At 33.6% G+C, this 26,768-nt stretch overlaps 1 protein-coding gene across 1 annotated transcript in view; it reads right to left on the minus strand.

Annotated features, from left to right (window-relative positions):
* GBE1 (1,4-alpha-glucan branching enzyme 1) overlaps positions 1 to 26,768 on the minus strand; it is a 297,767-nt gene that overhangs the window by 171,120 nt on the left and 99,879 nt on the right. The window contains exon 3 of the mRNA XM_082840201.1: positions 22,438 to 22,553. Coding sequence (XP_082696327.1) covers positions 22,438 to 22,553 — 116 coding nt within the window. The remainder of the gene's footprint in view (positions 1 to 22,437; positions 22,554 to 26,768) is intronic.

Below are 26,768 nucleotides of genomic sequence, written 5' to 3' on the forward strand. Positions count from 1 at the left end.
TCTAACAAAATGGCATTATCTCCATAGGCATGAGCAGTAGAAAACTCAAAAGATGATTGACATGCCACAATTAATCAGCTCACATGCTCAATTTCCATTTGTACTTCCCTATATATAATTACATATACATTCAGAATCAGCTTTTTCATGAGAAATAACCACAAAAAAAGTGTTTACCTGGGGAAAATTCTTTTCATTCTACATTTGGTTTCAAACTAAAATTTTAAATTTTATAAGCAGAGTTGATATGATTATCATGCAAAAAGAAACAGATGTTGGCAATACATAGGAATCCTCAGAGGAAATAAAGAAAATGTTGGGGGTGGGTGGAGAATAATTTGAAACTAAAGTGGCATTTGAAGCAGTACTCATCATAAAAAATACGAGAAAGATGCTTTGCCCTAAAGTAGGACATCATTTGAAAAGAACACACCAAATTTGGATTATGAGATATTGCAGAGGCAAAGTAAGTTTGAAAAATGAAATGGAAAAGCAGGCTCATATAAGGAAAAGTTGGAGGTAGAACCTGGAAAGTGGAGGCCTAAAGAACTGGAGGAGAATGGACCAGATTTCAAGATTAGATGGGTGAAAATAGAAAACTCCTAAGATGTGTCTAAAAAGTACCAGCACTGTGAAAACAAATAGTTATAGGTATGCCAAAACCTGGGCCGAAAATGACCAAAAAAAAAAAAAAAAAGCTTTGAAAAGAAAAAGAAAGCACCTACAGGATTAATTCTTCAGATGTTAGAATTATTTTTGATAGAATTATTAATTTAAAAATGAGTTCATGTCTCAGGAACAAATGGAAAGGATTGATGCTCAGCTGAGAAACAACTGTTTATGACACAGCTTATCATTGCTCTAAGAAAAGACCATGCCTACAGAATAGCTTATAACTGCTTTAATCATCAACCAAATACTTATTAAAGTTTGGGATTGACATGTACACACTTCTATATTTAAAACAGATAACCAACAAGGACCTACTGTAGAGCACAAGGAACTTTGCTCAGTACTCTGTAATAACCTAAATGGGAAAAGAATTTGAAAAAGAATAGATACAGGCATACATAATACTGAATCACTTTGCTGCACAACTGAAACTAGCACAACATTGTTAATCAACTACACTCCAATATAAAATGAGAAATTTTTTTAGAAGTACCCACAGTAAAATTACCTATTTGTTTCAAGATTTACAAGTGAGTAAGGTGTACTTTCATGTTTAACTTACAGATTCATTTGTAAGAATGATGAAAATATTTGCATGAACAGAGGTTTGCAAAAATCACCCACTAATTAGCAGTGCAAGACATCATGGATTATTATTTCATTATTATCATCTCTTCAAACCTCTCAGCATAACTGTTGAGAGTCACATAAATGTGACTTCTTAAATTAATGAAATAGAATTAATTTGCCATAATAAACTAACAATATTTAGCATAATGATAGAGAAAATCCAGTTTAATACAAATATGCATATGTCAATGACATTGTTACTTCCAAAGGCAACAAAAGCCATTACCTGTATATTCTTCAATTCATACTATTTCATTAAATTCTGATTTGTATATGAAATAAAGCCTATTCTGAGAGTTAAATTCAGAGGCAGTTCACAACCATGTTTCATAATAGTAATATATAAATTTATATATACACACATATATGAACATGTATTGTTGTATGAGCTCCATTTAGATTCCATAGGCTGAAGTAGTATTTTCAACCTCTTAGGAAAGCTGATTAAATAATTAAGTTCTAAAAGTAATTTATGAAAATTAAACAAACAAATGAAAACTATCAAATTGATGTTAGACATGAGACTTTTTAAAGTAAAAGAACCTATTTTGACTCTTGCAAACCTTTTTTTAAATAACATTTATATAGTCATCTTGGGATATGGTAATGATTAACGGAAAATCTTTAAATCCAAAGTACTTCTTCAGAGTCTGTAGACAAAGTTACAAAGGATTACACAATGAAATCTAAGACCATGTCCAGCAAGATACTGAACACCACTGAACAATTTACAGGTAAATTTAGAGCATTTTTAAGGCTCAGCTGCAAACAGCAAGAGGGTAGAAAACAAAAATGCTATTCTAAACAATGGTAGTAAAGGCAGAACCCTGATCTTAATATCTCAAGAAAGCACAAAATTATTATAAAATTACTTTCATTATAAAAAGAAACAGATTTGTGTGATATCCATTAAGTACATTAATATGATTTTACTTTTTTTTATAATAGTTATGCCAAGGTAGAATGCTTAGTCAGAGCAAATATCAATTTCTAGCTTATGTATATATCAGTCTATATGAGTATGGAGTTTATTTAAGTAAGTCAAACAATAATGTACTTTTTGAGATTTGCATGATATATTGAGTGGGGGAAAAAAAGGAAATTAAGAACCAGCAGGCATAGAATAATCACATTTTTATTATTTTTTCTTAAATAGCATATGAATACAGAGAGGCAGAGAGATAAGGAGAAAGACAGTCTATCAATGCCTAGAAACAGATCAGGAAGAATACTCACAAAAACTAAAACAGTGGATGGTAGGAGGGAGAGCTAGGCTGTTATTTTGAGAAATGCTACTTTGCTGTTTTCTTTCCATATTTCTTAATTGTTTTAAGTCCTGTTTTTTTAAAATACATTATAAATCATGTTTAATAATTACAAAGAAAAGTAAAAATAACTCTTCTTTAAATAAAAATGAAAGCATTTCAAATATCAAAATAAAGTTTTCCTGGGTTGCAACTCATATCATACGACCTGTACTGAGTTCTTAAGCCTCAACAAATATATATGTGCATATGTATATGGAAGTTTAATGTTTTTATTAATGTTCTAAAATTCCAAAGGAAAACCACTCCAAAGAAAAATGTTCTTTTTACATTTATATGCTCAAGAAATTATGTAAACTGAAAATCTGTAAAGAATAATTTATCTTAATCAAAATGCCATGCCTCGGCTTTCCAAAAGAGGGAGCTATAACTCCACTGCCACAAATGTACCAGTTGGATACATAAGTCATATATTCAAACACAATTTATTGAGTTACTGACATAAAATAATTTTTAGAAAAATAACTTAAATTATGTGTTTATTTTAGCCTTATGATTTTAATTGCCTAAAGAGCACAGTAAAATCTATGAAAAATATCATGATCCACAATAATAAAATGGAAGCTGCTCCAACTCTTTTATGGATCTCTCAACTGGAGAATAAAAATATGACAGAAGTCTCACAATGTTTAGATTTTGAAAAAAAACAGATTCAGAGACCACAGATGTTATGGTTACTAAAAACTGTGGTTCTGATTATTATATGAAAATAAGATTTAGTATTGTTCAAAAAAAAAAAACCTAGAGACAGAATGCTACCCATTTCCTGCAGTGATTATTAAAAATATGAATATTAAATACTGTACCTGGGAGCTTCCTATTGAAAACAATGTTTACAAAACTGACTTTATAAATTAAATCAAATCTTTAAAAATGCATTGCATCTTTTGGAAAAAAATAAGAATATAATCTAGTTTCTAAATTAAGAAAGAGAAAATTAATCAATGGATTAAAAAGCTCAAAGCAAAAGAAATATTTGTGCTGTATTATGACCAAAGAAAATACACGAATGACAAAAGGGGAGACATCAGCATCGAATCCAAGAAATGAATTCAACTTGATAAAGCAATGGTATCACTCTCTGGACAAGTATATTGTAAAAAGAATGCAAAACTGCTCTAGGTTAAATACATACACATATACATTTAAATATAAAATGCAAGCAAGCAAAAACAGTTGAAAACATGGCACCTATTTATTCAGGATTCTATTTACCATGTTTATTTTATCTAATCTCTATGTAATTACATTTAAAAATAGATGGTTTATTTCTATTAATCAGCATGTGGCCAAATCACCAAGTTTCCACACATTTAAAATAAAGTTTGATTGAGCTGATTAACTACAGTTCTCCCAACTTCAACATAAGTCAATATATCGCAGAGGATAAAATAGAAGGTAAACTTCACAGTTTGATTATTGTTTCAGTCATTTATGACATCGAACAAGATACTTAATCTAGCCAACATCCACTTTCTTCAGCTAAAACTGGGAATAATGATAGTATCTATACCTCACAGGACTGTTAAGCAAGGGTTAAAATAGAACAAGCTGTTAAGCAAATAAAATGCTTAAAATAGTACCTTTAATATACTGAACACTCAAAATAATAATTTTTTAATTCAAACTGAAATGCTCTAAAAATTTAATCTCATAAAAGAACAATAGTATCCCTGGAAGACTATTCATAGTCATGAAAAATACTGCAAATAAAAGCATCTCTCTTGATAATGTTTTCTTATTTATACCTTAAGCAAGTAACAGATCATTTATTTTGCGACAAGCATTAAGGAGCTGGTATTTTGTAGGCTCAGATCTTACTAACATGAAGAGATGCATAATCTTGGGCAAGCTGTAACTTCCTTAAAATTTAATTTTCTGAACTAAAACAAGAATATTGGACAAGGATGATCTAGAAGTTTCCTTCTTGCTTGCAAACTCAAGGATGCTCATTATGAAAACAACATTGAGTGTATGGGTACATATGTTTACACATATGTACAAATAGAGACACAGAGAGAACAGGATAACAGAGAATAATAAAAAAAACAGCATACATTAAGTTCTGAGGCTATGTGAAAATTGATGTTCAATCATAATGTTATTTCAACAAGGAAGGAACTTCTAAGCCATTTTGAAGAAGGAAATGGATTTGGAAAGGCAGAATACAGAAAATGGGACATTCTAGGAAGTGAATGGAATAAAGTAGATATCCAGAGGTGGAAAAAACAAATTCAAGGAGAGTAATAAAACCCGATTCTAGAGGATTACATGAATCTCCAATAAAAAACAGGCACACTGAAGAGAAGAAAGTTTAAAACAACAACAATTATTCGATTAATAAAGAAAATAGAAACGCCACACTGAGGATTTTAGGATTAACAGCTAAAAAAGTGCCAAGTACAAGATAAAAATAATAATGATTTACATCATTAGATCATTTTTATCCTTTAAATGTATCTTAATGAAGTCATTAGTTGTACATATAAAATATATATGTATATATATTGAATAAGTAAACTGAGGAACCAAGAAAGAAAATCAGTGAACTAATTACTAATGGTTAAACTATAACCCAAAACACCTGACCCCTGGCCCAATGCTATTTCTATGAGGCCAGTGAATTCCAAATTCACCCACCAAATCATCAGGAGCTGTTTAAAAGCACAGAGCCCTATTTCTGTGATGGCAATACAAAGCTATCTTTGAAAACTACTGTCTTGTGTGGTGGAAATGCCACAGCAGTAATTTAGACAAAAGGCAACACAGGTCTGAGCTACCAATGAAAATAATAATATTCAAGAAATCCTACAGAGGTAGACTCAGCTAAATTTCTCAACTGAATGTGAAGGTAATAGAAAGACAAAAGTAAAATTTCTCAACTGAATGTGAAGGTAATAGAGACAAAAGTAAAAGAACTATAAATTTACAGGAGACCAGAGGATGGCAGATGCTTTGAGAGTGGTAAATAAGCTGGAAGTTTACACTGGTTTGCAAATGAGAAAATGAGCTTCGATTCCTCATATTAAATGTCAGTTGTACACTCGGATCTTGTCAGATTTTGAGATTCACACATATAACTGAAAGATATATGTATTTTTTTGCAATATGTTCAGAGATTTTTTTTCTGTTAAAATTAAACAACTTAAAAACTACATATGATATCTGAGTGTATATATATGAATATATTTTATGTTTATATGAAGGTCTACCTTCCCTCATGCCCCAAGCCCAAGCCCACAAGAACACAGGCACTATTGAAACGCAGAGCTAAAAGTTAAACTATATTGATTTCATCATTTATTTTTCTAGGAAAATAAAAATCTTATTTTAAACTAATTAGGCCAGTAAAACTACCAATGTCCTTAATTTCAAATATTTGTTACCTTCAAAGTTTAGTGTAATTTAAATTATTATCCTTCAAGTAAGTCTAGTAGAAGCTCTCTCTTCATAAATAAGGAAGGATCATTTATAAACAATATAAAACACTTAGTCTAAGAAAAGCAAATATTTGCTTGGTAGTATACAATTTATGAATGTGAATTACCTGTAATAAGGCTAAAACATATTAAAGGTATGGATCCTTTTGCAAAGGAATCTCTCTTTCAGAATACATTCCCATTACCCATTAGCCTAAGAAATTTGTTTTATCTGTATATTACTTATAAATTATGATAAATTAAAATATGTTTTAGGAAAATTTCAGTGTAGTGTGTTTGAGCAATTACATGAAACACAAAATAAGTGTACTAAGTGGTAAGTCTATATATGGTTGACAAACTTCAAGAGTTATAAGCAGAAACAGCCAAATTTGTTCCTGTGACTTGTTGGAGTTCACTGAAAAGACTATGGGAATTGTGTTCACCAAAATATGAAAGACTCACTTGGTTAACAGATGGACAAAAACATGTGTAAAATATGAGAACAGTATCTAAGTTCATTCCGGTGCTCACAGTTTAATATGTTTCCTATGATATGTGTTTTTCACATTCATTAGATCTTATTGATTATTCACAGATAGTCCTTGTATTTGATTAGTCTCAAAACAACTAACTTTTCTTATTTCCAACAGTTCCTTTCTTCATTAAGGATTCTCTATCCATCTTCACTGTGGTAGTTTCATTTTGGCTGACAATCTCCTTGATCTCTCTCATAACATTTCATTAAGATTTCTTTTAATGTTGTACAGAGATTTTATACATAGTTCCAAGATTCTTAAAATGTAAACTTTGAGTTAAGAAAATGAATGTTCAAAAGCACATAAAATTCTTTACATAAATAAGTGCTGGGCAAAGCACACACTTTCTATAAACACTCTAGTGAATTTTCAGACATTGGTGGAGTAATCCCATGAACACACCAGCTGAATCTCAGGAAACAGAGCATTTTGTAGGGAGGGAGATAATGCTGATTTACAGACTCATCAGATACTGGCTTATTATGCAAATTTATAAAATATTTGGCCTGTGCTCACGAAGTCTACAAAGATGTGAGAATTAAAGGCTAAATAAACATGGCCTCTGCACATATGCATGGAAAAGAAAACAGTTGAGATTACAGAGCATTAACTAAGTACCAGACATTGTTGTGAGTGCTTTTACCCTCCCATCAATTCTAGGGGGTAAGTATGATTATTATTCCCAGTTTAGAAGAAGCTACTGAGGTAAGAGAATGATTAGCCAAAGTTCACACCATTAGCAGGTGTTGGAAACAGCAAGTGAACACAGGTAGTCTGGTTGGAGTCCATGCTTGTATTTATTATGTTATTATCACCAGTCAAGGGAACATGGAGATACATATCCTCTGAAATATAAGTAGTATCGGCACCAACATAATGTCAAAGCCATCTAATAGGCAGAGTGCACAGGAGTAATGTTACGTGGTATCAAGTACATATTAGATATTCAAGTGAGACATGGTACTGCACTGAATAGTGTTATTGGGTAGTACACTCAAAGGAGGTTTGTTCTATCAGATGTATTATGAGAGAACAAAAATTTAAATAACGAAATATGTACTGTGAGAGAATAAAAACAATCATTATATTTCTTATTTATTGTAAATATGAAAAATCAGAAAGTTGAAATCTATTTGAGTACTCTTTCTTTGAAATTTTTTGAAATGTATTAGTTTTTTTTTTTTTAATACAGACTGGGGGATAGTCAAAAGGCTCAGCTATGTAACTTACTCAAAGCCATAAACGGCATATAATGAACTTATATATTCCAAAGTCTTTTTTATCCAACTCACTATACAAAATAACTTTTCATGACACCCAGCTAACAAGTTAGTAGATGGACTCTAAAATTTGTAAACATTTACAATAGCCAAGACATGGAAGCAACCTAAATGTCCATCGACAGAGGAGTACCTAAAGAAGATGTGGGACATATATACAATAGAATATTACTTAGCCATAAAAAAGAATGAAATAATGCCATCTGCAGCAACATGGATGGACCTAGAGATTGTCATACTGAGTGAAGTAAGTCAGACAAAGAGAGATATCGCATGATAACACTTATACGCAGATCTAAAAAGAAATGATACAAATGAACGTATTTACAAAACAGAAACAGACTCACAGACTTAGAGAATGAACTTATGGTTACCAGTGGTGGGGGCTGTGGGGAAGGGTGGAGGGAAGGGATAGTTAGGGAGTGGGGATCGACATGTACTCACTGCTATATTTAAAAAGTATAACAAACAAGAACCTACTGTATAGCACAGGGAACTCTGCCCAATGTTATGTGGCAGCCTGGATGGGAGGGGAGTCTGGGGGAGAATGGATACATGTATATGTATGGTTGAGTCGCTTTGCTGTGCACCTGAAACTATCACAACATTGTTAATTGGCTATACTCCAATATAAAATAAAAAGTTAAAAAAATTAAAAATAAAATTAGTAAACATTGACATGGTTATTCCAACTTCATCTCCAATGCTTTGCATCTAAGAAAATTGCTGTAGCAGGACTCCTAGAACTGACTTAATATAAAGTGACTACATGAATTCATATATCCTAATCTTGTATTGGGGTAGAAGGGCTGAGAAAGGTCTCCATGACTTATTTCTCTGCTCAGCAAAGTAAAATATAAAGTCTTGTTCAAGTACCCCTTTATTGCACCTGGCCCATATTCTTCCTTGTTAGAATTAAAACAGCTGTATACAACTAGTCAAAATAAAACAAACATGTTCTTGCAAGAGACCTCCTCAAGATCCACAAATTAAAACAAAACAAAACAAAACAAACAAAACAAGGAAAGAAAAGAAAAAGAAACAAGATTGGAGGACACAGTTTTGTTTTTTAAAGCATTATCAACTAATGGATGTACTAAGCAATAACAGAGTCCTCTGAACTGTTCTCAAATTATAGTCCCTGAACCAGCAACAGTGGCATCATCTGGGAACTTGTGAAAATTCAAAATTTCAAACTCATCCCAGACCTACTGGATCAGACACTCTGGGGTGTGTCTTTTAACAAGGCTGGCAGGTGTTTCTGATACGAGCTAAAGTTTGAGAACCAGTGCTTCGGGATACTGCTACACAGAGTTTTCTGGACATGCGAGTCCAAAAACATGGGGAATGAAGGGTTTATGAATAAAGGCAAAATCTACAGTATGATCACCACAGTGGATGGCTGTGGATCACGCAACTTAGTGAAACTGAGTTGGGAGAAGGGTAAGATCCCTAGAGCAGAGGAGGTAAAGGAACAGAGAGGCCAAAACCAGCATGCTGACGGGTCTCCTACGAAGATATAAAAATTACCAAAAGTATTTTTGTTTAAAATATTCTCTCAAGGATATAACTGAAACATTTTAAGGTGCTTCTGTCCTCCCCATATTTAATAATTTTATCCTAAAATATCTTTTAGAAAAGATAGATTTTGAGAATATAATTATTTTAATAAGATTCCATTTACTAATGGTTGCACTTAAAATGTTTAACCAACTTACTAGTTTTAAAAAGCAGTCTTCTTTCTAAAGCTCTTCTAATACTGTGTAAAATATCTTGAAAATCACTTTCATTAATTATTACAACTTTACACATAAATGCTGGCTCACACCCTTTCCTTCTTATCTGATGTTCCTACAGAACATTTTTTTAAAAAGAGTGAAGATTTAAGTATGCGTATTCAAAAATGCTCGCCACCAACACAAAAAATAAATGATTAGAGCCAATACCAATTTAGCATTTTTAAGAAGGGAAGGGAAATCATTCTTCTTGAACCCTAATTTAAATTTAGGTATCTCAACAGTACCCATCCAGCTGTCCTATGAATTCTCCGTCACAGAGGTGGTCGGTTTACATTCTCAATTGTGCTATTCAAGAAAACCAGGTTAGAGCCTAGTTGCTGTCAGTTGCTGATTCTGCTCAGTATGCTTTTACATCTCACACTGCTATATTTACATGCAGTGCTTTCATTAAAATCCTGCTCTTATTTTGTGCAGAAATTGTTGTCAAACTAAAAATAGCATTAAAAGTGAGACTGGCACTTCATGATAATTTGGTCATCCTTCCAAAAATGGCAAAGTTTTAAGCCTCACATAATATCTAATAAATTCCAGATTGCTTTAGGATTTTACTTTCATTTTATTTGTTTAATGTTGGTGTTTGCAATGATCTAAAAGCATACCATTATGATTGCACTCTATGAATAATACTAGTTATATCCTTGAGTGTATATTATTAATATTATCAGCTATATCCTCCAAATTTTCTTTCTTTTATTATTAAGAACACCACACTTTTTCTGTTATAATGAATTAAATCATAAAAGTTTTAAAACAATGTGTTTCTATAGCATAACAAATTAAAAAAAGGATACATTACTTACAGTTGTTCTGAGAAGTATAAAAAAAGTGAGTTTCTAGCACAAGGTTAATTCTTCCTTAAAAAGTTCCTTTTAAATGGCTATAGCAGTAAATGCTAATTGTATTCCAAAATCAACCCTCTATTTTCCTTTAAATAAGACAGAACCTGCTGAATTTTAGCTGGACAAATGGCCCCAAAGCTAAAGCCACATTTCTCAACATTCCTTGCAGCTAGGATAGCCAATGTAACAAAGATCTGGACAAAAGGATGTATATATAAATGATGTGTTCACATCCTTAAAAGAGAATGCCTTGACCTTGTTTTCCTCTTTCTGCAAGAAACACAGAGAGATGGTGAGTGTTGTTTATCATATAGATAACATACTTGGAGACAGAAGACCAACGGGATGTAAGGAACCTGGTCTGAACATACACATGTAGCAGAAGCAGCCTGTCCACAAAGCACTTACTGATTTAGACTTTTACTTCAAAGAGAAACAATCATCTATCTTTATTCAAACACTGTTATTTTGGTCCTTGACAAAATAAAATATATATACGTGTATAAAATAAAATATACACGTGTGCATGTGTGTACAAATGTGTTTGTGTATACTTAAATATATATATTACATATAGCATATGTTCTATTGAATATTCCTAAAACTTAAACAATGTCAAATTTGTTTCTGTGTGCTCCCAAATGCATTACTGTCTTTGCTACTTGCTCATAAGAAAACATGTATTCTAAAAAAACATATTAGGATTTGCAAAGGTTTATCATTTTAGCCGAAGGCTATGCTTGGTGGTGTTTTTAAACAGTTATCAAGAAATCACAGGAGCTGTAATTAAACTAATATATTATAGCAACATAACATAATGTTAAGAACACAACCTCTATAGCCAGATTTCCTGGGTTTGAATCCCAGCTCTGCCAGATATCAGCTAGCTATGTGACTTTGAGCAAATTATGTCATCTCTCTGTGCCTCAGTTCCTCATCTGAAAAAATGGGGAAGATTGATAATAGGACTTTCCCAATAGGGCTGTTATGAGGGCTAAATAAATTAATATTTGTAATATTTAAAATAGTAACTGGCACATAGTAAGGGCTATCCGATAAAGGAAAGAAAGAAAGGAAGCCTTTTACAAGGAACAAACCGGATTATATTTATAGCCTAGTTTAGGCTATAACTTCTGGATAGTCAATCACTGCATATTTTAAATTATGAAATTATTTTACGTACTGCATTTTTAAAAGAAGGTAAACAGAGAAAAAACATAGGAGAAAAGAAAGAAATCAACAGGTTTGTGGGGGTTTTTTCCCTTGTACTTGTCTCTGAAGGTGACCTCTTTGGGAAACGTATGTTATTTGTTCTCTGAGCTGTGTATGATTAGTTTCTTCATCATACACAGACAAATTAGGAAGGCTGCTGTGGTGCCCAGAAATCATCTGTTAAACAAAGTCAAAATTAATGATAAAATTGAGTTCCCTTTGTGTTTGATTTTCATCTATCTGTACTCAATTATAAACGAGCTATCAAAGAAAGCTACCCATTAGCTCTTAATTCATAATGACTCCAGAAAGCAATCCCTATACTGCCATTGATATCTCACCAACAATCTCCTATTCTCTGCAGGGCTTTAGATGAAAATGAAAAGGGAAAAGAAAACTACATAATCCAAGCAGCTCCTAATCCTGAGCCCTACCATGGAAAACTAGGAAATCAGGCTTAATATATGCAAGGTGTAATAAGTTTTCATCTACATATGTGAAAGAGACATTTGAACTATTTTTTCTTTCACCATAATCTATTGTGCCGTAAATAAAACAGTCATAACAGCAACAGTGCATCCCAGATTTCTATTTCATTGTGTCAAAAGCAAATATTCTTCAAAGTTAGCGAAAGCTTTCCAGGAGGAAAAAGTCTAAAACAGAGATGATATGTGCTTTATGCAGAGAGAAGTAACATCTAGTTATTTATTTGGGGTAAGAGTGACATCATCCCATAAGTGGACTTTTCTCTCTTCACAGTACTCATCTAAACGCCTAAACACTCTGACCTCTGGCACATCCCATAGTAAATCCATTCTGTAGCCTCCTAACTAACTGGTTCTGAACTATATAAGGAAAAATAATTAGGCATTGTCCATTTATTCATAGGTGATTTAAAGAAATATTAAAACAGATTTGAATCCTGATTTGAAATAATTCCCTGCCCTTATTCACAGATTTATGTACATTTAATTTATATTCTTCTTACTTCCAAAAAAGAAAAAAAGACTACTCAGAATTTTAAAATATAATATACTTAAAAATAAAATGAGAAGAAAAATTCAGCAGTTACAATGAAAGTGGTCAGAAGGAGAGAAGGGCTGGAGGGCAAGGAGACAAGATCATGGTCTAGGACTGGAGCTGGATGGTTATTGCAAGTGTACAATTCACTTAAGTTTTAAGTCTTCTGACAGACAACAGAAAGAGGCGGGGGGGAACCATAAGATGAAAATAAGCATTTCAAATCTTCAGGAGAAAGGCAAACTTTTTTTCTAATATTAAGTTCTCTAAACAGTGACTCACAAGAATCTTTGTTTTAAAAGTAACATAGAAAATGCTAAAGACTCATTAAAACAAACTGTGATTTCCAGACCAATATTTGCTTACTTCAGTTATTTTGTTTGCTTGTCTTTAACCCTGGTATCAACAGCATTCCTCCTATAAACAGCAATTCTACAGGCTGAAGATGCCTAAACTTATAGAAAATTTAAAATTACTGAAACACACTCTATAAATTTCTTTCACTTTCTGTATAACGTGCATATGCAAAAATATTTCCAACAGTAGCAAGTGTACTTACCTAATGATTCCTAACCCTTTCATCCATGCAGTCAATAAACATTTATTGAATAGCTTCTATGAATCAGATATTACTAGGTTCCAGAGACACAAAGATGACCAAGACGCTGACTCTGTCCTCAAAAAGTTCACACTCTAAAAGTACATATCATCACAGTGAGTATAGTGGAAACAGGCTCTAGAGAGGCTTATGGCAGAAGGGATATTTGGTAAGTAGAAAGTGGCGTTCGGGATTATGAAAAACTTCACCAAAAATAAATGGCATATAAACTCTATATCAAAGACTAGGAGTTTGTCAGATTACTAAAATAGGGGAAAGCCATTCCACATAAAAGGGATGCTGTCTTTGCATTTGCTGAGATATGACCAGAACAGCATTTAAGCAACAGCAAGTAATTCAGTATGGACAGTATACCTTATTGTTATGGACTGAATGTTTGTGTCCCCTGCAAAATTTATATGTTGAAACCCCCCCCCAACCCCCCCCCGCAGTGTAATAGTACTAGGAGGTAGGGCCTTTGGGAGGTAATTAGCATTAGAATGAGATCAAGAGGTTGGAGCTCACAGGAATGGAATTAATGCCCTTATTAAAGTCACTAGAGAGTTTGCTTCCTCTCTCTGCTCTCCACCATGTGAAGAGACATTACCAGTGAGAAGCTGGAAGTCAGAAAAGAGCCCTCACTAGAATTCTACCAGGCTGGCACTCTGACCTCATACTTCCAGCCTCCAGAACTGGGAGAAATACATTTCTGTTGTTCATAAGGCGCCTAGGCTATGGTACTTTATTATAGCAGCCCAAACAGACTAAGACAAGGATAAAGACAAAGCTGGAGAGGAACCCAATGGCCAGGGCAGGGAGGGCTTTGTATGGTAAGCTAAGGAGTATGGAATTCAGCCTAGAGGTCATTGTTGTTCAATTCTTTTAAAACAAAAAAATCATTATTTAGACATAAACATACATGGGAGCCCAACTATAAAACAGAAAAGGAATCTCCTTATTTCAGATGAGTGCTGGAGAATCTGAAAACTGACCTGGTCAGCTTCTTGTCACACAGTTTGAAAACCCTGTCTATAACCAAATCAGGTGTGGGGAGAGTTTATCACAAAGGTTTATAGTCAGAAGGATAACATGAGAAGATTTCAAATTTTAGAATGATGACTATGGCTCTAATATGAAAATGGATGGGGGGAAAATGAGAACCAAGAAGATGATTTATGAGGGTAAGACCATTTCAAGAAAAGAGTAATAAATGAAATCCTGTATTAGGACAGCGAATAGTGAAATTTTTAGAACATGAAGGATAAAGAGGAAATCCAAGTGACTACCAGGAGAAAGGGCTGATTACATACAAAGGAATAAAAATCAAATTATCAGGATTTTATCAGCAACACTGGATATAAGACAAAACCAGAAATATAAAATCCTAGACAAATACATAAGATCTCAAGTCATCACTAAAAGAATTTCTACAGGATGTGCCATAAGAAAAGAAAGTGTTAACAAGTAAGCTGCAAAAGCAATGATTTATGACAAGTTTGAGTTGGCAGGTGGTACACAGCAAAAGAATGTATTTTACCCGTGACATAACTAGAAATGATCACTCAGGAACTGCAGAAGATTCAGATCCTATCACAGGCCATGACACAGTAGAAATCATCTATAAATTTATATGAAATACTAATGTGAATATGGGTTCAAATGATTCATAATGGTAAATGAGATTTATATTGCTTCATTCATAGGTCTTAAATTTAAATTATCATCATCCAGCTACTTGGACCATTTTACTTTATTTTTTATTAAATCAGAGTAGGAGAGGATAGAAAACAATGAATTGGAAGTGAGGGTATAGAAAGAGAAGATGTACATGATAGTAAAGTTCTTCTTTCTAGGAATCTTTATGACATAAAAGAAAAAGAAAGAACATTCAGGATCCATTAACAGTGACTAATTTTTGTTCATTGATAATAAGATTACTTCAGCATTTTTATATGCTCTAGAAGAGAGAGAATGAACATTTCTGAGGGAAAAAAAAATGAGGTCATTAAGGGTCAAAAAACACCACAGGTTAAAGAATAAATTGTTCATTTTTTTTAATTATTGAGGTTTTTCTTAAAGTAAGAAATGTAGGATTTAAGAAAAAGCAAAAAATAATCTCTGCCAAAATTTAGCAATTGTAGGACCCTGCACGCTTTTAGAGTAAAATTTCCTAAAATAGATTCATTATTCCATTTAGTCTCCTTACACATGTGACATCTTTATAAGTCAATACAAGTCAAACTGACCACTGTCTCTCATATAGAATTGGTTAATTCCTGTATAATCTTGCTTAACTTTATTTTCTTTTATTCTCTAATAGACCCCTGACAACCTATTCATTAATCTAATCCATTAACTCCTTCAAGACCAAGCTTAAAATGCATCTCTTTCCATAATCATTCCCTAACTAACTATTCAACCTGTGACCTTTATTCTTTTCCATCTTTCCAGTTTCCTAAGAATCTATTTCTAATCCTTGTCCTCTCTCCCTGTCATCTTCGTTCTTGGGTCCCCTCTTAGCCCCATTAATATTTAACCAAAAATGAAAGGAACTAACAAATATAAAAAAGAAACAACCACATATTCTATTTACTTATTCTTACTTTCCTGTTATAAACCTCTCAAAAATAAATAAGCTTCTTCCTCTACTCCCTTACCAGCCACAGAATGCTCAAGTGACTCATTTGTTTATGGTGAGTTTTCTCCAAGTGGGCAATAAATTCAAAGTGCAGGCATTTTGTTTTTTATTTCTTCACATACATCCAGGGAAAACACTGCAATACGTCGAGTGCAGAAAATATAAAACTAAATATGTGCTAACTAAGATATTAAGAAAGAAAAAGAGTAAAATCTGATAAATTAATGTGGAGCATGCTCAAAATAGAAGGAAACACTCACACTTTCTACCTCACCCACCCTCTAGGCAAACAGAGTTATGCTAAATATTGGTAAAAAGCCCGCTTTGGAAATTTACAGATTTATTTTGTGTTTCCTGCCAACATTCTAGAGAGCTTCAGAAAAAAACAAAAGAAAAATGAATCAATTAAAAAGCCTTTATTCTCATCTACAGAGGAAGACCATTTCCTAGTACGTTATTTAGGTTCATTAACATTCATGGTGTATTTTGCAAACACAGAATTATAAGCTCTGTGGTAAAGGAAAGTGCATCTAATTTGACCTACACATTCTCCCACAATTAGATATTTCAGGGTCTTAAAGGTTGATTAAGTTGAACCAGGTAACAAGTGAAGTGAGTAAAGGATTTTCTGTCAGTCATAGAGAAGAAAATCTTTATCACATATAATAATATGTAAAGACACCACAAGCGAGAAATAATCAGTCTGATCAAAATTTTATAATCATGGCATACGATAAGAATGTAATACTCAAATGAGGCCCCAGAATTATAAAATATTCTTCTATCTGGAAGATGTATTTTTTTCTGCTTTCTTTTAAATACGGGGGTTTAAGAAATATAATCAAAATAACAAACCTACCAAACTTCTGTTAAAATAAATAACAGCAAAGGAATACAAAAAGTATTAACAGAGAAAGACAGAAAAGGAGGCAACAAGAGAACAGAAATTTCAACAAGTTTTTGGAACTTAGAAAGTAGTTGGAGTGGTAAGGAAGTAAGTAGACAGGAAAAAATTAAAATCTGCTATTGCAGAGGAAGAAACTGAAGAGAGCTGGTCAGTTTGCTTCACAGAAGCCCTAGGAAACTCAGCATCTGGAGGCTTCTAGTACTATGGCAGAAGGTAAGATGCAGTGTTAAACAAGGGCACTGTAGGCTCTTCAGCAGAGCCTTTCCCTAACCCATACAGATAAACGTGTATTCCTCCAAAATGCCACCTCTCACCCCTCAAATGGGAGATCAGAGGTTCACTCTCTGAAAAACACTGAACTAGGAAGGCTCCAAGTTCAGAGACAATGAGCATAGCAAATGGCAGGTGTGAATCATATGGTTAAAAATAGGAGGATTCAGTCTTACTGAAAGTTGGGACCCTTATCTACTTTCCCTGTCCTTATGCAAGGATGCCAGTAGCCACATAAAACTTCCTCCACTCCATACCCTTTACACTCATCCCTTGTAAGAGACTGGAAGATTCACCTCTGCAAAAACTAAATGACCCCAGAGAAAAACTTCCACTTCTTTCCATCAATATAAAGGCTATCTCACTTTCTGACTACCCAACAGTGAAGATCACCAGGAACAAAGCACACCAAAAACAGAATTTTCAATTGTTTTTTCCTAACTCATTCTAAAATGATATTATCATGGATCACCAGCCATTTCAAGACAGCCTGCAACACAAAAGACAAGGGACTAAAAAAAACCAAAAACACACAGGAAAAGAAAATCTGAAAGAAACAGTGAGGGGGTGGGGGAACAAGAAGAAAACTTGGGAGAAAAAATAAAACATCTATAATACTTTCAAAAAGATAAAACTATCTTTGAATATTTAACAATGACAGGATCTACACAAAAGGTAGACAACACAGGCATTTTATTAGAAATGTTTTTAATGTGATTACTAAAATAATACAGTTGGAAGATAACTTCTCAAAATGGAACAGAAAGTCAAAATGATGGGGAACTTGACAAAAAGATAAGAAAATCTAGGAGATTCAATATCGAAATACTAGAATATCCTAAAACAGTTAATAGAAAATGTGGAGAGAAGGAAATAGATGAAGAAATGACACAAGAAAATAGTCCAGAAATAAAGGATGAAGTGCTTATGAGATTAACCTTCTTAAGCAAATATGCAGATACTAATTTTTCAACATGCCACATCCCTGCCCGGTGGCATCCTTCTGCCTAGCAATCTCATTCTAGCCCTCAATAACTAGTTTCACTTTATGTAATCAATCTGATCTCTTATTCTCTAAAACGCAAACTCTTTCCACAAACTTTCTATCTCCTTTCTATTCTCAGGGAAGGTCACTTCAATACTCAGTACACTGAAAAATGGAGACAATAGTCCCCACACAAAAAAGCAAAAGCAATTATGGTATAAAATAATTAGTTAGACCTGAGACAAGGCTCAAGTTCTACTTCCTCTGTATCACTTGTTTTTTCCTTTTTCTCTCTATGAACCCTTAGCTTGACCAGCAGTGTAGCACGATGGTTAGGACCATGGACTTTGCTATTAGACAAGCCTGAATTCAAGTCCAGGCAATACCATCTACTTAACCTCTCTAAATGTCAGTGTACTCATCTATGAAATGAATATATAATAACAGTATTTTATCTCACAGTGTTACCGTGAGGATTAAATTAAATATGAATGTAAAATAATCTCTAATTTCTTTCATGTGTCTCATCTGAGAAAACTGCAAATGTAGGTATTAAGTTCCATGACCCTTTTCTACCAATCAATTGTATAACATCTAAATATAATTCAGAAAGCAATATGATCTGCTCTGAACCAAACTGTGCCCCCCACCAAGTTCATATGTTGAAGCCCTAACCCCACTGTGATGGTAGTTGGAGACAGGACATTTGGGAGATAATTAGGTTTAAATGAGGTCATGAGCATGGGGCCTGTTGATAAGATTAGTGCCATGTGAGTGCCATCTGTAAGCGAGGAAAAGAACTCACTGGAACTCAACCATGCTGGCTGATCTCAGACTTCCAGCCTCCAGAACTGTGAGAAATTAAATTTCTGTTGTTTAAGCCACCCACAGTACAGTATTTTGTTATTGTAGATCTAGATGATTAATACATGATCCTTCAAAAAGGTTAAAAGTCTGGTATCAAAAAACCTTTACCCTAGTCCATTTTGTTACTGATTTGGCAAGGAAAAGTTAAAGTGCATAAACATCCTAAACACTTAAAAGAAGACAATTTTAATTGCCATTGCTAGTCATATGGATATTAATAGGAATGATTTTTTTAAAAAGAGAAGAAAATGGAAATCAGAAGAAAAGAAAGGAATTCTTCAGTTTGCCCCCAACCCACCTTTCAAGTTCACTTTCCCCAACCTCTCACTTTTCCTGACGTGGGGTCTTTCACTGACCTCCTCACCTTATTACTTTACTTTTTAAATATTTTGTTTAGTAAACTCACTTAAAAACATGGAAAGGAGACATTTACGTGACCATATAAGCAATGGGCTATCTTCTTCCAAAGTGTTCAATTGAAAAGACCAGGTATTTGGAAAGAAAATAAAGCTATTATTTCAATGGTAGGTAATATTCTTTTTTGAGAAAGGTTACCAGATAATTCGTAAGAGAAACATCCACAAGTGAGTTATAAAGGTCAATCCCTTGTGGGATGAAATAAGTTTTCAAGTTCAATTTAAGACAAGATTTTTAATTACCAAGGTAGACTACCTAGGGACAATTTCAGATTGAAAGGCCAAAAACCTTAAGTTAGTTGATTTTTAATAGAGAATTTAACCCCAGCCCCCCCCCAAAGAAAATCTGATAAATCATTTCCCGTAAGTGAAAAACTAATTATATCACCATATTGACATTATAATAGCGTCTAAATGTTTCCTCAAAATTTGAAACATCTAAACACTATGAGTGATACTTTGGGCCTAAATTTCCAGTAAATTTATCCTCACTGAAATCTTTAGAGAATAATAATGAAGAAAGATTACACAACAGTTGATTGATATTTTTTGAATGTTTACTGTTAGATATAGATTTTTTTTAAGTAAAAAGGTAAAAGATGCTTTTAAAAAATTTTTTTTTATTATTTCATTTCATCCAGGTCAAATGAATTTATGAAAAAAAGTATAGTATAGTACATAGCATAGTGTTGAAAGCACCTTAGTCCATTTGGGCTGCTATAACAAAATATCAGGGATTGAGTGGCTTACAAACAACAGAAATTGATTTCTCACAGTTCTGGAAGCTGGAAGTTCAAGATCAGCTGCCAGCATGGTCTGGTGTGGGCTCTTCTCCAGGTTGCAGAGTTCTTGTTGTATCTTCATGTGGTGAAAGGGGCTAGGGATCTCTCTGGAGTTTCTTTTTTAAGGCCACTAATCCTATTTGAAGGTCTATACGCTCATGACTTATGCACCTCTCAAAGCCCTATGTACTAGTACCATCACATCAGGAATTAGTATCTCAACATATGATTTGGGGGGAGGACACAAACACTCAGACCATAGGAGAAAATATAAAAGTTTTAGAGTTGGATGGGAGAGGCAAATGCCTATAATTATTAACTGTATATGTTAATAAGCATTCATTCCTAGTAATCATTTTTCCCAATGTATAAAAACAACACATGAAAATTAATTCATTCACTGTATATAACAAAACAGAAAGAGACTCATGGATATAGAGAACAAACTAGTGGTTACCAGTAGGGAGAGGATAGGAGAGAGGGGGAAAATAGAAGTATGGGATTAAGAGATACAAAATACTACTTATAAAATAGATAAGCAACAAGGATATACTGCAAAGCACAAGGAAATATAGCCATTGTTTTGTAATAAACTTAAATGGAATATAATCTATAAAAATACTGAATCACTATGTTGTATACCTGAAACTAATATAATATTGTAAATCAACTATACTTCAATTTTAAAAACTGTAAAAAATTAATTAATTCACCCGCCATTTAATGCAAAGAGTAGGTAATTGGAGCCCATAAAATTTTCTAATTTAAGAAGACAAAAAAATTTCTGCAGCACTTTAAAAATCTGGAAATTTCAATTCTTAAAAACAAAATATAACAAAACAAATGTCCAAAAGACCTAAAGCAACAATGAAATCAGTACTATAATAGTAGCCTTGCTTCACAGTTTCCTAAAATCAGGACTTACAGACCATAGAAAAATCAAGCTCTATGGTTTACTCCTTCAAAGATTGGGCCTAAAAATGGCTTTAACATTCAATAAACATTTTTTGAGTGCCTACTCTGTGCCAGGCACTCTTCTAAGAATTGAAAACATACAGTATTAGCAAACAGAACAGCAAAGGCCCCTGCTCTCGTGAAGCTTATACTGACTTGGAAAAGGGATTATATATGTTAAATTTAAATCCCTCTTATTGTATACTGTAGCTACTTTTTCTCCTTTTCACTTCAGATTTAGGAGAACCTTGGCTGCTATCCCATATAAAAATGTCTCTTTATTCCAGACAATATGCTCTTCTGGTAACTATAGTATGTGTGGCAATATTTCAGTATTGTCAGGTACACTTATAATTTCATTATTTGTAAAAAACTGCAAAACAAACATACAACACATTTTTTATTTTAAATATACTTTAGCTCTGGTTAATATTGTTAAATAACAAATGCCAATAAAAATATAATTCAGTTACAGAATCTATCATGAAAAATGCTATGAATGCTATCACATGTCCAAGGAAGGGAAAGAGATACAAGGGACATGGAAATATTATATAATTATATGAGCATGGGCTAAAATCAAGTAAATGTTAAAGGATTTAGATCGCTTCTCATGTAATCAAATCGGTGACAGGTAATCCAGACTTTGGGACCCATCCTTCAAGCCTCCCTTGAGGAGACAGAAGAGGGCAGCTGTGCTGCCTCTGCACACCCTAAATGCAGAGCTGCATGGTCAGCCAAAGCAGAGGGGAAGTAGAGGACAGGCAGGCCCCTAGGCTAATCAAGGAGAACAGGAGAAGCAACAGCCCTGATATCAAAGAGCAGAAAGAGATCAAGAAAATCGTATCCCCAAAAGGCATGGGTCTCCAACACAGCCTCCCACATTTATGTGGCTCATCACAAAGTCAATTGCATCAAGTCTGTCTCTACAGGTAAAAATTCTCTGCCCGGCTGACTTGAAGACAGGTTTCTTTTTTTTTTTTTTTATCAAACTTTCTGTTTTCCAGACTAAACTTTTGCAGTTATTCAGTGATCCTTCTATAAGGTTTCCAAAGTTGATAATAATACAACTAATAAGTTCAGTACCTTACCAACCAAACAATTCCAGTCTAACACATCTCAATTTGTGATGACTTCTCTTAAATTTTCCTCTATTTAAAAATTTACACTGTTTCTCCCATAATTATCATGCATCACTTTACATTTTAATAGTTTAAATCAAACCTTTCAAACAGGGCAAAAAGAAAATAGTAAGTTCAGATGAAAACAGGAGGGAGGAAAGTACCTTTAATTTGGATCCATGAGGTACTAGGACCGATCTATTCTGCTTTGGTGGGATATACAGCTCCCATTTTCCAAAATCCAGTTTTTTATATGGGTATGCAAATGGATTCCAATCATCTGAAAAAATAAAGATGATCAATTAACAATAGCATTATAGGACTAATACTCAATAAATTTCAATCAAAGTATAATATACTGCCTACTCATACAGAATCAAATTGCCTAAAAAACATTGTTTTCTAAGGTACTAAACAAAATACTCTACTAGTCATTTAGAAAAAGCAGGTTATGCTTAACTTATTTTTTAAAAAGCATATTTGAAAGTTTGCCTTTTGCAAACTTTAAAGATTAAAGATTACAAACACATTTTCCATTGTACTTTCAACTCTATTACTTCTATCAATAAATAGAATGATGGGTCCTTTTTTAAGAAACACCATCAACAAAGGGAGATAATATGAAAAAAATAGAAACGCAATCTAGGCAACTAGATAAAATACATGTTATGGTAGAAAAACAATGGTGAAAAATTATTAAAATCATATTACCCAAATCCACAAGTATGTGATAGAACTGAGTTAAAATCTAAAGAAACGCCTCAAGCAAGAAAGGTAGAAGGTTATAAACTACAAGAGGCAAAGGAGAGGTGGACTACAGATGCTGAAGAAAAGCCAAAATGGACACATAGAAATTTAACAGGTAACAGAGGTGGCATTAAAAATCAGTGAGTAGGGCTTCCCTGGTGGCACAGTGGTTGAAAGTCCTCCTGCCGATGCAGGGGACACGGGTTCGTGCCCCGGTCCGGGAAGATCCCACATGCCGTGGAGTGACTGGGCCCGTGAGCCATGGCTGCTGAGTCTGCGCGTCCGGAGCCTGTGCTCCGCAATGGGAGAGGCCACAACAGTGAGAGGCCCGTGTACCGTAAAAAACAAAAACAAAAACAAAACAAACAAACAAAAATCAGTGAGTAAAGGACACACTGTTTAATAAGTGGTGCTGGGACAATTGGTGATCCTTATGAAAAAAAAATGAAATGGATCTCTACCAATAATATTACTGAAGAATCATTTGAACATAGATTAATGTTTAAATATGATAGACAAAATGATAAAATGCTTAGAAGAAAATACAGGAAAAGATGTTTATAATCTTGGGTTTAAAAGTGTTTTTTAGACAAAATACATACATGTACACACACATACACGTACATACAAAACCTTAAGGAAAAGCCTGATAAATTTGACTACAAAAATTATAGACTTATCTTCCTTCATACATAGATAGATAGATAGACAGAATGACAAGACAAGCTACCAACTGGGAGAATACATTTGTAATGAACATACCAAGAAAGAGCATCCAAAATATATCAATATCTATAAATCAATGAGAAAAAAAATACAGACCAATAGAAAAATCAACAAAGATATGCAGGGGAGGACATACGAATGGTCAATAAACATACATAATGATGCTCAAGCTCACTCATAATTAAGGAAACAGATTAAAACAACAGTGAGATGTCATTTCTCATCCACTGGATTAGCAAAAACTAAAAGTTTGAAAATATCAAGTAGCCAGCAAGGATACAAAATAACACTGCAGCTGAGGGTACAATCTGGTAAAACAATTTGGCATTACATAGCAAAGTTGGAGCTATGTTAACTCTGGGGTCTAACAATCCTACTCCTAGGTAATACCCTAGGGAAATTCTCACAAATGGTCACAAGAAAATATTCAAAGATGTTCACTGAAGAATTGCTTGCAAAAGCAAAAAATGGAAGCCACTGAAAGTTAAATCAGCCACAAAATGGGTAAATACATCATGGTATAATTAAACAGGATGTTATATAACACTATAAACTGATTGGATTAAATATTCAATATATAGGAATAGGTAAAACATTGAAGTTCATTTTAAAGGTGTATAGAAATATCATTAATGTAAAGTTCAAAAAATATGCAAAACAGTATTATATAACATTGATACATACATATGTAGTAAAAATATCAAAAGAAAAATAAGAATGACAAACATCAAATTCTATTGTGATTTCCACTGGGTAGAGGAAAGGGAACACAGGAAGTTTTAATAATATCTGTAATGTTTTATTTTTTAAGGTAGGTGGTGTACACAGAGATGCTTATTACATTTTCCCCTATTTGTTTATGCCTAAAATATTTCACTGTTTAAAAAAAACTTAAGCCCCTGTGATGCTATGCACTATAGTGCTATGAAATTAGATTCTCAATTAAGGAGATAATAAAAACACCAAGAAGCTTGTTTTATGCTATGATTTCTTCTTTTAGACGCCAATACTTTCACCACATTAGCCTTAAGGTTTTTCACTCTCAGCCAGTCTGAATGTCATGGGTAGCGTGGGGGTAAGAAACAACATGTAAATAAGGGTCCTTCTAAACATTTTTCTACTCCCCATCAGAAGACAATCTGAAAATATCTAAAGGCGGTTTTATCTTCAGGAACAGCTCAACAAGCTCTGTGTTACTATATTCTCCTGCCCCTAAAACATCAAATACATCTCACCTGTTTATGGTGTGACATTCCTTTACCAAAGCAAAGAATTTAGGGCATAATTAGAGAGAAGGAAAACAGCTTGAAATATGAGGATCTAGGTAGTGTAACACTTTATACATTTACTGAATTTCTTTTTAAGCTAATCATTTAAGACAACAAAATTAAGACCAGCAGCAGATCTTTTCCTGGTTAGATTTGAAAATAAAGGGTACAGTTCATTAGTTCATTCATTCATTCATTCATTAAATATGTACTGAGTGGTTAATGTAGGCCCTGCTCTATGCCAAACTGAAAATTAGGGTTCAGAATGACATTCAGATTTCATCCAGAAAAGGTTAAACTGAGTAACAGTACACCAAAATGAAGAGTAAAATATATAATATAGGATCCTCTAAACATTCAACTATAAATAAGACTGTTACTTTCAAAGTGAAACTTCAATTATATGGGAAATTTTCTTATGCAGATTTACTTAAAAGCTGTTTTCAATAATGTAAAAATAAATGTGGTTTTGAATATTAGTTTTTGAATATCAGCTGAAATAGTTCTTCAGCTTGCAGTCACTTGAGTTTTAAGATCTGTTTAAACAGGTAATGTTATAATATTTGTATAAAGAAAAAATATTTTTACTGAATCACATTTCTCCTTTCATAGTGTCTTAGAGACACTAACACACATGCTGATTATTTCTAATCCTACACTGTAAAAAATGTTTTTTCTATCATTTTCAAGAGTTTCATTTCATTAGCACACCTCCTCTTCATGGAAATCCTGGTGTTAACTTCTACTACACGTACATTTTTCTTGCTGAACTCCAATCTTCAAAGAAAAATTTGGAACATCTTCACATATGCTCCCAAAGAAAATCCATCTACCAACCATCATAAGCAATGTAGAATATGCTAAAGGTTTCATAAGGGAGAGAGAGGGGAAGGTTTGCAAGGGGCATACATACATCAAACAACTTGAGATTTTTGCATTGGACAGCTGTCTCCCACATAAATCCCTCTTCAGCCACACCACCACTAGTCTTTTATCTCCTTGATTCCTTCTCCAATCAGTGTTCAGCCCTAAATTTTCCTTACTCTTCCTCCTTTATTAAATACTATTGCTTCTTTCCATTTGAAAGATGGGCACCAACCAAACTAACCACCTCTACTGTACTGCAGGCATATGAAAGATTTTATTCTAATAAAACCAGTTTATCCCTAAAATTGTTTTCTAAAAATAGCTAATAAGATGAGCTTTATTCTACAGGATACAGATATCTAAGGTCCAGGTACAGAATAGTCAGAAAAGTCATTGGATTTGGATCTGTTCTCATAAACTTAAGTCCTTGGTTAAGAAAGAAGGAACTACCATTAAGGTATATTTAGGTATGACTGTGGGAACTAATTGTGGAAGTACACAATTAAAAATAAGTAAATAAAAATTAAACAGTCAATGATTGGTGTAAACATATTAAACAAAAGTGAATGTTTTGTTTTTAAATGGAATTTTTTTAGAAAAACACAGAAGGCAAAATAATAAGAGATGAAAGATACATTTTGGGGGATTTTTTTTTTTTTTTTTGCAGTACGTGGGCCTCTCACTGTTGTGGCCTCTCTCTGCCGTTGCGGAGCACAGGCTTCGGACGCACAGGCTCAGCGGCCATGGCTCACGGGCCCAGCCGCTCTGCTGCATGTGGGATCTTCCCAGACCGGGGTACAAACCCGCATCCCCTGCATCTGCAGGCGGACTCTCAACCACCGTGCCACTAGGGAAGCCCGGGAATTTAAGTCTTAAGTGTCATGAGA

The sequence above is a fragment of the Leucopleurus acutus genome, assembly GCF_964270905.1.
Source record: "Leucopleurus acutus genome assembly, chromosome: 5".
Taxonomy (NCBI): Eukaryota; Metazoa; Chordata; class Mammalia; order Artiodactyla; family Delphinidae; genus Leucopleurus; species Leucopleurus acutus.